Source organism: Balaenoptera acutorostrata, chromosome 2 (assembly GCF_949987535.1).
Source record: "Balaenoptera acutorostrata chromosome 2, mBalAcu1.1, whole genome shotgun sequence".
In the NCBI taxonomy this organism is placed as follows: Eukaryota; Metazoa; Chordata; class Mammalia; order Artiodactyla; family Balaenopteridae; genus Balaenoptera; species Balaenoptera acutorostrata.
This window is the reverse complement of record NC_080065.1, coordinates 51,153,457-51,168,475: the sequence shown is the minus strand read 5'-3', so window position 1 is coordinate 51,168,475 and position 15,019 is coordinate 51,153,457. Positions and strand designations below refer to the sequence as shown.

At 38.4% G+C, this 15,019-nt stretch overlaps 2 protein-coding genes across 6 annotated transcripts in view; one reads left to right on the top strand and one right to left on the bottom strand.

The window, feature by feature from the left end:
• Window positions 1-1,842, bottom strand: part of NDUFAF2 (NADH:ubiquinone oxidoreductase complex assembly factor 2) — a 185,813-nt gene extending 183,971 nt beyond the window's left edge. For all 4 annotated transcript variants that reach the window (XM_057541154.1, XM_007176065.2, XM_007176064.2 and 1 more), the window contains exon 1: window positions 1,634-1,842. In XM_057541154.1, coding sequence (XP_057397137.1) covers window positions 1,634-1,760 — 127 coding nt within the window. In that variant the 5' untranslated portion in view covers window positions 1,761-1,842. The remainder of the gene's footprint in view (window positions 1-1,633) is intronic.
• A 128-nt stretch (window positions 1,843-1,970) lies between these two features.
• ERCC8 (ERCC excision repair 8, CSA ubiquitin ligase complex subunit) overlaps window positions 1,971-15,019 on the top strand; it is a 68,304-nt gene continuing 55,255 nt past the window's right edge. Inside the window, exon 1 of one of the 2 annotated variants that reach the window (XM_007176066.3) lies at window positions 1,971-2,097. In XM_007176066.3, coding sequence (XP_007176128.1) covers window positions 2,021-2,097 — 77 coding nt within the window. In that variant the 5' untranslated portion in view covers window positions 1,971-2,020. The remainder of the gene's footprint in view (window positions 2,098-15,019) is intronic. The other variant, XM_057541820.1, reaches the window with a different exon arrangement.

Below are 15,019 nucleotides of genomic sequence, written 5' to 3'. Positions count from 1 at the left end.
ACCCATATAATGGAAGGGAATACTACTTAGTAACAAAAGTGAACTACTGATACATGGATAAATCTCAGCTGCATTATGCCATGTGAAATAAGCTAGACTCAAAAGACTGCATCTTGTATTCAGTATAGCTCCATTTATTATACATGATGTTCTGGAAAAGGCAAAACTGTAGGAACGTAAAACAGATCAGTGGTTGTCAAGGGCAGGGTGAGGGAATGAAATACTAAGGGGCAGGAGGGACTTTTGGGGGTGATGGAACTGTTCTATATCTTGATTGTGGTGATACATGAGTGTATGCATTTGTCAAAAATCATAAAACCATACACCAAAAAAGATGAACGTTACTGTATGTAAATTATACTTCAATTTAAAAAGGTCAATCTGATTTTTTTGTATTTTTTTAATGTTACCTGACAACTTATGGAAAAGAAACATTTTTCCCTCTGCTTCCTCTGTCAAGAAACACTTCACCACCATTCTAGGTTCTTTGTGGACTTTTTTTTTAAGACTTATTTCCTGCCCTGATAGAGTTTAAATGCTCATTAGGGAAACAAGTCTAAGATATTAAAATAAGTTACAGAAAAGGGCTAGGCAAAACAATTTTGAGTAATAAATCAAGGAATACACTTTACATATCCTCTACGAAGAGGAAGAAATGCCCTCAAGAGTAATGGGAAATGAATGGAACACAACTTTGAAAGGTCTTAGTGTTTCTCAATATTATTGCTATTATTATCATCTCTAACTTTAATGTGAGGATACTGAGACCTGGGGAGGGCAAATACTTTGTCTGTGATCCCTCTTAGATCTCAAAGTTGAGATTCTAACCCATGCCTTTCTGACCCCAAAGCCTGAGATCTTTTGCATCGCGGCGCTGGAACAACACAGAAGAGTTTACGACGACTGCCACGTGGTGTGATCTCAAAGACCAGCAACGGCCCCTACCTCCCCAAACATCAAGACTTCGCAAGATTCCTACACAGAAACACGGTTAGCGACCTGTATCTTCAAGTCAGCGCAACAGGGTCTTGGGAGTGCAAACTCATGGGAAAGGTAACGTGGAGCCTTGCGGGGATCTCTTTTCCACACAGTCAGCGTGCATGGCCCTACTTCTGACAGTTTTGGCCTTGAGGAAGGTGACGCCTGGGGCCAACGCCGGAGCCACTGAAAAAGGTCAACACCACGAAAGAGGAGAGCGGAGGGGCTCAAAATACACCTCTTCAATTACCCCGCGCCAGCCTGGTCGCAAGGGGGTCACGGGAGGAGGAAAGGCACTTTCCTACCCCTCCCGGGACCCTTTGGTAAAAGACGTCCGTGGACTTGTCCCCGTCTACGTCGCCCGACCTCAAGGACCCACACTGGGGGGGTTGGAGGGGGGCGGCCCTCCGCCGGCGAGGCTCTCGGCGCTGGGAGATACAGCGCTAGCGCGGCCGCGGCCGGGCTCAGGACACGGGCGCTGCGGCGCAGGGACGGCGGGCACCCGCGGGGCCGTTCAGCGAGAGCCCGTCTGAAAACCAGCGGCCAGAGTAGAGAGGGCTGTGGGCAGAACGAACTCGGGTTGTCTACTCTGGTGATTACAACTGCAGCACATCGTTTTTCGACCCCCCAACCGCTGCCCTAGCTCTCATCTCACCTCTCCAGTTCTTGTATTCTGGGATATAGTAGTATTTGTTCCCGAACCGGTCTGTGCCCACTTGCTCCTTCACTTCCTTTGACAGCGCTCTCCACAAGACACGGAACAAATTCTGAGACCAACCCATGCCTTCCCACCGGCTCCAGCGCAGGTCGCCGCGTGACCTGCCGGGGATCCCTGAGACCAAAGCGAGAACTCCCCAGCAGCTGACCCCGCCCACCGGCTCAGAGGAGTCCCACCCACCTCCTTCCGTACACCCTCAAGTAACGACGCTCTCCATTGGCCGGATGGCATCGAGCTTGACCAATGGGAGACTCCGCTCTACACCCCAGCTTCAGTGTTCTGTCATGGCGCCGTCCAGTTCACAAGGCGGTGTGAAGGGACGGGATGCTAGGGTTTTTGTCGGCACGACAAGCGGGTTTGGACGACCCTCTTCGCCTTCGGAGAGCGGAGTCCACACGGAGGTAAAGAAAACCTTATTCTTTTCTCTAATATTCCGGTTAAAATCTGGGCCAATGGCTTGTTAGCTTTGCCTCACACTTGGCCGCCTCATTACCACTTTCCTCCCACCACAACTGGGCTTTACTCTCTCTTATGTTCTGTGGCTCGAGAAAATAGGATAGCTTTTATATACCTGTAGGCAAGTGGGTGCGCACGCGGGCTCGAGTGAGGGCGCTGTAAATCTAAATGAGGATATTTTCATTTTACTTTATTCCTTCTCCCCGACTACCAAGGAATAACTATCTTCCAAGAATTCGTTCTTTCATTTAGTCGACGTATTTAGTGAGCTGTTACTATGTGCCAAGCAATATGTTAAAGGCGGAGCATAGGCCAGGAATTGAACAAAGTTTAGCATGACTAGAGCAGAGAATTGTGGAGAGAGGGCCATTGACAAGAGATGAAGCTGAAGAAGTAGGGGAGGCTAGATGGGGAAGAGCCTTGTATGCCTGGTTAACAGGTAAAAAGATGAGAATAAGGTGAGAACTGTTGCATTTTGTCATTTGCTTAGAGAATGGATTGAAATTGAGAGCAAGATTGAGAGCCAAGTTAGGTAACTGTTGCAAGGAGAGAGTTGATGGAAGCCCGAGCCAGGGACGTGGCTGTTGGGACCAAGAGGGTGAAGATACTTGAAAAAAATCTAAGAAATAGAATCAACCAGCCATGGAGATTAATTGGATATAATGAATGATGAAAAAGGAAGCGTCTGCAATGATTCCCAGCTATGTGCCTTGTATGTCAGGGTGAATGATGGTAACATCTCTCCCCAAAGAGGGAGCAAGTTTTACTTTAATTTTGCTCATATTGACTTTTCCCATATTGCTTTCAAGGAACTTGTGAAGATTTCACTTGGAGGGTGCAGGACACAGTTGCATATAGTATATGTTTGATGCTCAGGAGAAATTTAGATATGTTTAATTCAAGATGATACGTGAAGTGAGGAGGACATAAGATCACCCAGGCACTATTTGTGGAGTAAGAAGAGAGAAGCAGTTCAGTGATTACAAACCTGAAAAATACCAACACTTAAAGTTAGGCAGAAGATGAGACTGCAGACGAACTGAAAAGGAGTAACCAGAGGGATTGAAGGAAAACCAGGGTGGTGAGGTATCATGGATGCTGAGGGAAGACTGTTTAAATAGGGAGCCATCAAATGTGTCAGTTGCTGCCCCCGAATCCCTCCTTTGCTCTCAATGGTTCTCCATCCCATTATTCTGCTCTATTTTCTTCATTCAATTTATTGCCACTGAAATTGTATTATATACTTATTTTTTTAGTGGTATATTGTCTTCTAAAACCCTGTATTCCCATTGCCTAGAAGAGGGTTTGGCACAATTTGTATGATGTTTTGTGTTCTAAGATGTATTATCCTTACATTTTAGTATTATGCTTTTAGAATGGGTAAATATGTTTCTAGATAGTACATACAGTTTTAACTAAGTATTAATTTTTTTACTATGTTTTGGTTAGTTTTAAGCATGATTGGGGTTGCATCTCCTACTGTCCTCCAACCCCCATTAGTGCACAGTTGACAGTAATTCCTTTTCAGCTAGGTCATCCACTCTAATAAAAGCATACAGGCATATCCAGAGTTTTTTATTCCAGTAACTGCAAGAACTCAAGCAAAATTTGTATGTATCAAAATTTGTCAGTCTGCTTAAATTTGTCAGTCTGCTTAGACTATGTGGCTTGTTTCCACCAAGTAGTTCTGCGGTTCTTCCCTAATGATCAGCAAAGTTTGGAAAATGAGTGACGTTGTCCATTATCTTTAATTTCAGTGACAGTACCGGTACTTTTTTGAAAAGAAACAGCATTATTCTTTTTTCCCTCATATGATCAGAGGTCTTATCATATCAGTAATAATGTAAATCGTGTGCACCACTGAGGGTCTGAAAAATTTGGTTTCTTGTTGTCTTTTAATTCCAAAAAGTCCTTGGTCTGCGGAAGCAACTAAGTATAGCTCTTTAACACAGTCAGAATTCTGTGACCTAAACCTCTTACTTCATTAGAAGAAATAAAAATTCAAAACAGTGAAGGTTTCCTAACCAAATTGCCAGATTAATCCATCTGTAAATAGATTTCATTTCCTCTGTAAAACACTGATTCCCCAAGCATACTTAACACTTCTGGTTACAAACCTGTACTCTAGTGATCCCATGCACATCTCTCCCACCAATTGCTTTGTGTGCTTATCAAAAGTCATTATTTGTCCCTAACCCTATTAATGCTAGTTTTATTTATTATTCTGATGATGTCACTTTAGTGTGAGCTGATGAAGTATGAATACAAAAGTTGCTATTCTTACAAAACTAAATGGACCACTTTTGAAATACTCAGTGCAAACAAATGGCTTAAAACAAAATGAGACGTGATTGAGACAATTATTATAAAAGATTTGGGGAAAGTGTAAAAAGGTGAAACAGTCTTTCTCAACTTTGCCAGAATATTTAAAATAACATAGGGTATTTGGAAAAAATACTCATGCTAAAGCTCCAACCCCATAGATTCTAGTCTAATTGGTCGAGGACACTGGAATTTTTTAAAGTGCCCTAGCTGATTGTAATGTATAGCTAGAATTGAGAACCATTGCTTGAGAAAGATTCCACATTCAATTGCTTTGCATATGTCTTAGATTCCATATTCAGTTGCTTTGCATATGTCTTAAATTTTCACCCAACTAAAATATATAAATTAATAAATAAAAAACAAGTTTTAACAATCCCTGAAAATCATAGACTATATATAATATGGGTATGGTTTATGGAAGAAAGATGATATGGCCCTCTGTTCAGCACATTTCATTCTTCTTCAAAAAATTAGCTAATATTCAGACAGTCTTTGCTTTGCATTGTAGTGCACATCCATAAAACTGATTGTGTAAGCTAAAACCTATGCAAAGTGATCTTAATAATTAATGAGGAAAATTCAAATTGTTCTGTGACCTTTAAAATTTTTTTTGGAAACACTAGAAGTCACTGTCAGTTATCTGTGTAATGTAAAATATTAGAAATGATGAGAACCAAAGTATATTTATTTGTTTAAAAAAAAAAACTTGTCAAGAGTAGTTTGAGCAGTGGTTGTCTTCTCATTGTACACTTACAAGTTGAGCATCTTTTCTTTACCTTGGCTAATTATCACACGCCTTTCTAAATTTGTGTCAGATTCCAACATTTTATCCTTTACATTCTCAATGGCTTGAAATATCTCTGAGAGTTCTCTTATTTATTTATTTATTTATTTATTTATTTATTGCCATGTGGTGCGGCCTGCGGGATCTTAGTTCCCCAACCAGGGATCGAACCTGTGCCCCCTGCATTGGGAGTGCAGAGTCTTGACCACTGGGCCACCAGGGACGTCCTTGAGAGTTCTTTTAATGTGAAGATTTCTGCCAGCATCACTTCTTCAGGGACATATTCAGCCTTTTCATCACAATCACTTTACCTCATTTATGTGGATAAGTTCACCTTCATTGATCTCTTCAGTCTGCATATCTAGAGTTTCTAAAATGGCAGCAATGTCAACATTCCCACAGTGAGCTATTTCTTTTGTAATTCCATTTGCATTCAATTTGAGTTTCACTTCCAGTATCATCACTTTGTGTTGCTTTCGTGCACTTTAATTATGTTTGCCAATTCCCCCATTCAGTTATCCATTTTTGTGGAATTCCTTGTGGGTTTATCTCAGGGACACAGAGGTAACAAAACTAAATGCTGTGTGTGAACTGAATAACAAATGCACAGTGATCATCTGCAGACTTTGAAAGAAGTCATGCAAAGTGCTCACTAATTTTAATGTACATGTTATTTTCATAGTATCTTGTGGACTGAAAAGCAAGTATTGAACACTGCGCTTTATGCTATTACAGTTAATTTACCATGGTAACAGATTTCAACCATGTTGTCGTGGTCTGGTATTACCTAAATCATGGTAACTGAAATTTGTGTGTATCAGACAATGCAAAATAAGGACTACTTGTATATTTAAGTTAAAGTGTTTAAGGTAGTTTTTTTTTTAAGATTCCGCTTTTTAATGATATTTTAGCTTAACTAAACAAACATACAGTCCTATTTTATTCAAAGAAGATGTCTACTGTCATTTGCCCCAGTTTCTTCCTTGTCATTGACTACAGGCAAAGACATGAACACTAAAATGCAATGTTTATAATTCATACCCTCCTTTTTATTTTATAACTCTACTGAGGTACAATGATATACACTAAACTGCACATTAGAGTATACAATTTGATGAGTTTTGACATATATATACACTTTTGATACCATCACCATAATCAAGATAACAATCATCCATAAGCCCCAAAATTTCATCAAGACTCTGTAATCCCTTTCTCCCTTCTTTCCCTGTTTCACATTCTTTCTACTCCAGGAAACTACTGATCTGCTTTCTGTCACTATTGATTAGTTTGTGTATTTCAGAATTTTATATAAATGAAATTATTTTTTCTTAGCGTTCTTTCACTCAGAATAATTATTTTGAAATTTATCCATCCTGTTGCATGTATCCATTCTTTTTAATTGCTGAGGAGTTTTCCATTTTGTGGATATAACATGACTCGTTATCCATTCATTTCTTGATGGGCATTTGAGTTGTTTTGGGACTGGTACATATAAAGTTGCTCTAAAGATTCATGCACGAGTCTTTGTATGGGCATATGCTTTTATTTCTCTTGGGTGAATACCTGGCAGTGGAATGACTAGGTATATGTTTCACTTTTTAAGAAACTAACAGTTTTCTAAAAGCTTACATTCCTACCAGCAATGAATGAAAGTACTGATTGCTTCACATTTTTATTTACCCTTTCCTGCTTTCTTTTGGGTTATTTGAACGTTATTTAATATTCTGTTTTAATTTATCTATTGTGTTTTTGACTATATCTCTTTGTATAGTATTTTTTAGTTATTGCTCTAGGAAATATAAAACACCTACTTAACTTTTCATTTTCTACTTAGAATCAATATTTTACTCCTTCTATTTGGTATATTGAAACTTTATCACCCTTTACCTTCCACCATATGTGTTGTTGCCTTATATATTAGATTTACGTACATTGTAAACTCCATTGGACAGTGTTACAATTTTTGTCTTCAACCATCAAACATATTTTAAAGGAAAGAATAGCCTATTTACCTAGATATGTGTCATTTCTGGTGTTCTCTTTTCATTTCTGATATCCCAACTTTCCTTCCCATATCACTTCACTTCTGTCTGAAGAACTTTGTTTAGAAATTCTTTTAGAACAAGTCTGCATGGCTCTGTGGTTTCTGAAAAGGAAATCTGCAGTTAGTTCAATCACTTGTTTCTCTATAGGTAATTTGTCATTCTCTCCGGTTGCTTTGAAATTTTCTTTGTTTTTAATTTTCAGCAGTTTGATTATAATGTGTCTGAGCATGGATTTCTTTGGATTTATCATAGAGTCTATTCTGCTTCTTGAACTTGCAGATTTATATCTTTCCACAAACTTAGGATGTTTTCAGCCATTATTTCTGTCCAATATTTTTTACATACCACTTTCTTCTTTCTTTCTGGGACTCTAATGACGTTTGGCCTTTTATAATTGTTACTTAGGTCCCTGAGGCTGTGTTCTTTTCTTTTCTTTTCTTTTCTTTCTTCTTCTTTTTTTGTAGTCTTTTTTCCCTATGTTGTTAAATTGTGTAATTTCAATTGATCTGTATTTAGGTTCACTGACTTTTTCCTCTGTTGTCTCTAGTCTGCAATTTAGTCTATCAGAAAAATAGTTTTTTAATGAAAATTAGATTTTTGATGAAAAATAATTTAACAGTTTTTCAGTTCTAAAATTTCCATTTGGTTCTTAATTGTATCTTCTGTTTCTTTGCTGAGACTTTCCTTTTTTAACATTTGTTTCAATTATGTTCACAATTGCTTGCTCAAGCATATTTTAATGGCTGCCTTGAAGTCTTTGTCAGATAATTCCAGCATCTGTGTCACCTCAGCTTTGGTGTCTGTTGACTGTCTTTTCCCCTACAAGTTGAAATGTCCATGGTTTTTCATATGCAGAGTAATTTTGGATTGTATCCTGGACATTTTAAAATGTCATGAAACTTTGGGTCTTTTTTCAGTCCTATGAAGAATGTTGATATTTTTGTTTTAAGAAGCAATTGGCGAAGTTAGGTTCAGGCTGAAAGTTTTTACCTTGTTATGTTTGCCATGGTTCTAATGTCAATTCAGTTTTCAAAGCCATTTCAAATCTGCCCCCAATGTGTGCCGCTCAGTAGTCTGTTACCTGAGTGGTACTCTTGTTAGTTTAGTTTTCAGAATCTTTTGTATGCTACTTAAGGTCAGCTCCATGCATGCTCTGCTCAGTGATGAGTCCTGGAGTTCATAAATAACTTTATGAGGTTGCCTTCCTGAGCTTCTTTCTCTCAGTGATCTTTCTGGTACCTCTCATCACTGGGACTCTCCCTTTTGGTCCTCCTGCCAGAAACATTGGGCTCTAGTTACCCTGTTCTACCATACACTAATGTGTTTGGGCCCAGTTCTGGGCCTGTAAGTGAGAAGACACAGGAAGAAAACAGTGGTGATTGAACCCACTCTCTTGGGATCAGAGCTCTGATGAACAGAGAAAACAAATTCCTTCCCCCAGAGTTTTGGCTCCCTCAGGTCACTATTTCCAGCCATTGCCAGTGTTGCTATCAGATTGCCTAGGGGCTGGGCCACAAGAGAATGGAGAAAAGAGAGAAAAAATATAGAGGGGTGATTTCTACATATCCTTGAGTATTGGAGTTCCCTTTTTTGCTCCTGGAACTTTCTCTGTCTGTGCCACAGTGCTCACTTCCAGGTTTCCAGCCAGGAAGTAGCAGAGGAGAAGAAAATAATAAACTGGCCATTGTTTTGGTGGTATGTTGGATATGGTGTTTCCCCTAGTCCAGTTGCTGCTATTTACTTTTTGGAGTCCTCAAATAGGTATTCCATGCATTTTGTTCACATTTTATAGTTGTATTTCTAGGGAGATGGGTAAAGTGTGCTAGTTATTTTACCTCAAACTGGAGTGGCTACTTTTGAGTATTGACTAATGAAGTGGATGATCAAACGAAAGAAATATGTCAAATCACAAAGCAAGTATAAAAAGTATGAGAGAAAGGATAAGAGATTTGGAGAGTAGATCCAGAAGACCTCAGAGGCAATAATAATTCCAGAGGGAGAACAAAACAAACAAGCAGAGACTAGATTCACAGACTAAAAAGGTTCACTGAAGTACAATAGGATTGATGAAAAAGACATAAAATTACAAATACCCTAGTAAATATATCTAGGAATGGAGGAAAAAAATATTAAAAGCTTCCAATGGTAAACAATTTATTCATAAAAGAAAAACAGGTTGACATTAGACATCTTAGCAGTTCTAGAGCCTAGAATGATATCTACTAATAAGAAAAAAGGACTGCAAGTCAGGAATCCAAATTTAGCCAATCTGGAAGATATCTACTAATAAGAAAAAAGGACTGCAAGTCAGGAATCCAAATTTAGCCAATCTGTCCAATATTGTGCATATGCTAAAATTCCTAGAAATATTTCACCCCTTTCCCCTTCAAGAAAAAATACCCAAGGAACAACATTAATTGATGAATAAATGTATTTGAACAAGGCCCCAGGGTATGTAAATGATGAAGAGGAGAGGAAACAGAGGAGAGCAATGAACCTTGTAGTATGTGTATGGTTAAACCTAAATATATAATAATAAACAAGCTGGAAATATATAACATGGCTGATAAAGATCTTTTTAATAGCTACTTTATTTATTTATTTATTTATTTATTTATAGCTGTGTTGGGTCTTCGTTTCGTGCGAGGGCCCTCTCCAGTTGCGGCAAGCGGGGGCCACGCTTCATCGTGGTGCGGGGGCCACTCTTCATTGCGGTGCGCGGGCCTCTCACCATCGTGGCCCCTCCCGCTGCGGGGCACAGGCTCCAGACGCGCAGGCTCAGCAGTTGTGGCTCACGGGCCCAGTTGCTCCGTGGCATGTGGGATCTTCCCAGACCAGGGCTCGAACCCGTGTTCCCTGCATTGGCAGGCAGATTCTCAACCACTGCGCCACCAGGGAAGCCCTAAAGATCTTTTTAGACACGCTTCAAAATTAGCAAAGGGGAATGAACAGCAACTTCATTGAACTAGCAAAATGAAAAGTTAAAGATAGAACTATGACATTAAGTAAACAATAAGTAATATCAAGTGTATCAGATGTCATACCAAAGGTGAACAGGCTGATTCCTCCCATTAAGAAGCACAGATTATCAGATTAATTTTTAAATAAAATATAGCTAAAAGCTGTTGCTCAGAAATAGCTCAAGTTAAAATATTTTTAAATAGTTTACAAAATTCTTAAATATTAAAAGTTAAGGGGGCTTCCCTGGTGGCGCAGTGGTTGAGAATCTGCCTGCTAATGCAGGGGACACGGGTTCGAGCCCTGGTCTGGGAAGATCCCACATGCCACGGAGCAGCTGGGCCCGTGAGCCACAATTGCTGAGCCTGCGCGTCTGGAGCCTGTGCCCCGCGACGGGAGGGGCCGCGATAGAGAAAGGCCCGCGCACCGCGATGAAGGGCGGTCCCCGCACCGCGATGAAGAGTGGCCCCCGCTTGCCGCAACTGGAGAAAGCCCTCGCACGAACCGAAGACCCAACACAGCCAAAAATAAATAAATAAATAAATAAGAAAATCCTTTAAAAAAAAAAAAAAAAAAGTTAAAGTAGAGGATAAAAAGATATTAGACAATTGTCAACAAAATGCAGAAGTCACTGTTAATATTAGTTAAGGTGAGATTTTTGGTTAAAAACACCAAACATTGTAATAGACGATATTATTTGAAGCACAGTTAATGAAGAATTGGTGTAATAAAACATGTATTCAAACAGTTAAATATATAAATCAAAATGTAAGGAAAATTTGACACTAGTTTCTTTTCCAGAATGGTCCTGATATAGTAGAGAGAGAATACATACATATGGGGGAAATGGATAAACAACACACCAAATTTAATAGACATATATAATTTTACATCTCTTAGAGAATGTGCATGTTTTTTATATGTCAGTGGTACATTTACCAAAATTTTTATGTACTTGGCTACCAAGAAAACTTTAACAAATTCAAAAAGGTAGCCATCTTTACAGGTCATATTCTTTAATCATAAGCTAAAGAAATTGGAAGTAAATTAATTAATGAGAACATCACCATCACCTCTAATTCAATGTTTAAAGAATTAGGAATTACATTCCAGATAACTCTTGAGTCCAAGATGGAATGAAAACTGAAGTTATAAATTATCTAGAGAGAAAGGAAAACTATTTCTACAGCTTAGGGGAAACAGGGAAACTTGTATTCAAAAAAATGTCATAGACTAAAAAAATAAAAATGGAAGTATTTCATCATTGAAGATGAAAGGATATAATAAATTTTTTAAGCCATCTTAAGACGTTAAAACAAAAAGTTAAAAGGACTCGCTCTTTTCCTTACCCTCCTTACCCCAATTTCCTCTGCCTTCCCCCATATCTCTTCTCTTTCACTCCTTTCCCCTTCACCCTCTCTCCTTCACTTTCTCCCCTCCCTGTTTTCTACCGTATTCTCCCTACCCCTCTTCCTTCTACTTCTATGCTTTTGTGTGGGGGGAGTCCCCAAGACCACCCCCAGGTTTGAGTATTCTCTGGAAGGACTCAGTATGCAGCATACAGTTGTACCAAATTACTCATGGCTATGATTTATTACAGCAAAAGCATACAAGGTAAAATCAGTGGAGGGAAAGGCACATGGGTGACTTGTGAAGGAAACCAGGCACAAGCTCCCAGTGGAGTCACACAGATAAGCTTCATTTCTTTAGCAATGAATTGTGACAGCTTAGGTGAAGCTGTCTATCAGGGAAGCTCATTAGAGACTCAGTGCCTAGAGTTTTTAATTGAGAACTGGCCACTTAGGCACTTTCTGCTTAGCATGTGCCAAAATTCCAGACGCCCAGAAGGAATGTAGGTATTCATAATGTACATTGTTTGCTCCAAATATTAGTTTGGGCACAGTGAGCCATTCTTATCCAGAAATGATGGGAACCCTCCTGAAATCCCAGAAGGCAGGTAAGGGCCAGTCTTGGAAGCAGCCCTTTCTAAAGATAGCAGTCTCAGGCCTGCCATTTTAACTGTTTTTTCACACCTTGCCTCCTTCCACACAAACCCCTCCCCCTTTCCCTTCATCTTAACCCCTCCTTCTGGTTCCCAGACAATTCAGACCTAAAGTATTTAGGTTGGGTAGAGGTAGGCTACCTAAAAGGCAGGGATTAGGTTGGCCTAAAGTGAGATTTCACTGGCTGAGCAGGTTGAGGAGGTAGTCCAGAGGTGGAGACAGGCAAGCTCAGCTGATCAGAGTGCTGAGAGAAGCAGAAATCAAAGCCTAAGCCTGGTAAGCAGCATCCTTGTTGGGGAACAGGGTAGTAGTGGAGATGGGAGATGGTTACATACAGGGGGATTGATCAAATAAGTATATTAATGATAATAGAGACCATGTTTTCACTGTTAGGAGAGGGAGCTCAAGGAAGGGATGATTCTCTTTGCACATGTTTTTATGATACTGTTTTACTTGTTATAAGAAGCAAATGTTACTGTTATAATTTGAAAAGTCATCAGATGGAAAAATATTTTAAGAGGAAATAGACATTTCAGTGGAGAAAATGTAAAATATTATTTTCTGGTGAAATATTGAAGTTTAGAAATGGTAGAGCATAATGGTCTGGAGAAAAAAATGTCAGAGTTCAGATGTAGTTCAACCAATTATTATGTGATTTTGGGCAAATTACTTATGTCTTAGTTTTATAATCAGGTAAAGTGTTTAATAATATAATCTACCACTAGGAAAGTTACTACTAAGGATTACCATTTATTACACTTAATAAAGTGATTACAATGTCAGCAAATAGTAGGCTCTTAATTAATATTAGCTGTTTTTATTGATTAAGGTTAGACAAGTAGTAAGTGTTAGACTGTATATTTGAATCTAAGGCTAAACTGTCTTCCAAGAGAAAAAGAGGAACTTGTATATCTTTAAATCAGACACTTGCGACTGTTAAAATGATTTCCAAAATGTTTATGGGAATTAATAGTACTGCTACTGTCACTGCATAAAAGTATCAGTATGTACCTTTCCTAGCACTGTGCATTGTTTTTTTTAAAAAAAGTATGATAACTTGATAGGTTAAAAATTCTCATTTTATGAAACTTGACCCCTGTTTTACACCCCTCACAAAAATTAACTTGAAATGGATTAAAGACTTAAATGTAAGTCCTGAAGCCATGAAAATCCTAGAAGAAAACATAGGAATAAAGCTCTTTGACATGGCCTTGGTAATGATTTTTTGGATATGACACTTAAAGCAGAAGCAACAAAACCAAAAATAAACAAGTGAAAAAACTCCAAAGGTGGGGAGGAGTGGAGAGGGGTGGATCTTAGGCCAAAGGAAAGCAAACTGTGAACAGTAGGAAATAAACACCAGGGCAGTGATGTGAAACTTTTGTCCATTTCAACAGCTTTTTTTCAATATAGGATAGGTTTTGGTTACTGCATACCTACCAACTACAGTGTTATATAACATGGAATAAGCACTCTTACCAAAACAGAAAAAAAAATCAGAAACAAATAAACAAGTGAGACTACATCAAACTAAAAAGCTTCTGTACAGCAAAAGAAACCATCAACACAGTGAAAAGACAACCTACAGAATGGGAAAAAATATTTGCAAACCATTTATCTGATAAGGGGTTAATATCCAAAACATATGAAGAACTCATACAACTCAATAGCAAAAAAAAAAAAAATTGAAAAATGGGCAAAGAACCTGAATAGACATTTTTCCAAAGAAGATATACAAATGGCCGACAGGTACGTGAAAAGATGTTCAGCATCACTAGTCATCAGGGAAGTGCAAAAACAATGAGACAACACCCCACACCTGTTAGAACGTCTATTATCAAAAAGGCAAGAGATAACAAATGCTGGAGTGGATGTGGAGAATATGAAACCCTTGTGCACTGTTGGTGGGATTTGTAAATTAGTACAGCCACTGTGGAAAACCAGAATGGAGGATCCTCAAAAAATTAAAAATAGAACTACTACATGATCTAGCAATTTCATTTCTGGGAATATATCCAAAGGAAATGAAAACGATAACTCGCAAAGATATCTGCACCTCCATGTTCATAGCAGCATTATTTACAATAGCCATGACAAGGAAACCTAAGTGTCCACATATGAATGAATGGATAAAGAAGTTGTATATATATACAGTGGAATATTATTTAGCTACAAAAAGTGAGGAAATCCTACCATTTGCAACTACATGGGTGGACCTTGAAGGCATTATGCTAAAGGAAATAAGTCTGACAGAGAAAGACAAATATTGTATGATCTCACTTAAATATGTGGACTCTTAAAAGAAAAAAAAAACACTCATAGAAAAAGAGATCAGACTTGTGGTTAGCAGAGGGAGAGGGTGGGAGCAGGAGGAGTTGGAGGAAAGTGGTCAAAATGTACAAAATTCCAGTTATAAGATAAATAAGTACTAGGGATGTAATGTACAGCATATTGACTATAGTTAACACTGATGTATGATATATAGGAAAGTTGTTAGTAAATCCTAAGAATTCTCATCACAAGGAGAAAAATTTTCTTTTTGTTGTATCTATATGAGATGATAGATATTAGCTGAACCCATTGTAGTAATCTTCTCACAATATATGTAAATTAAGCCATCATGCTATATACCTTAAACTTATACAACGATGTATTCATTTATTTCTCAGTAAAACTGGGGGAAAAATCTTATTTAAATTAACATTATTTTGATCAATAATGAATTTAGAGATCATTTGGTTAAATTAAT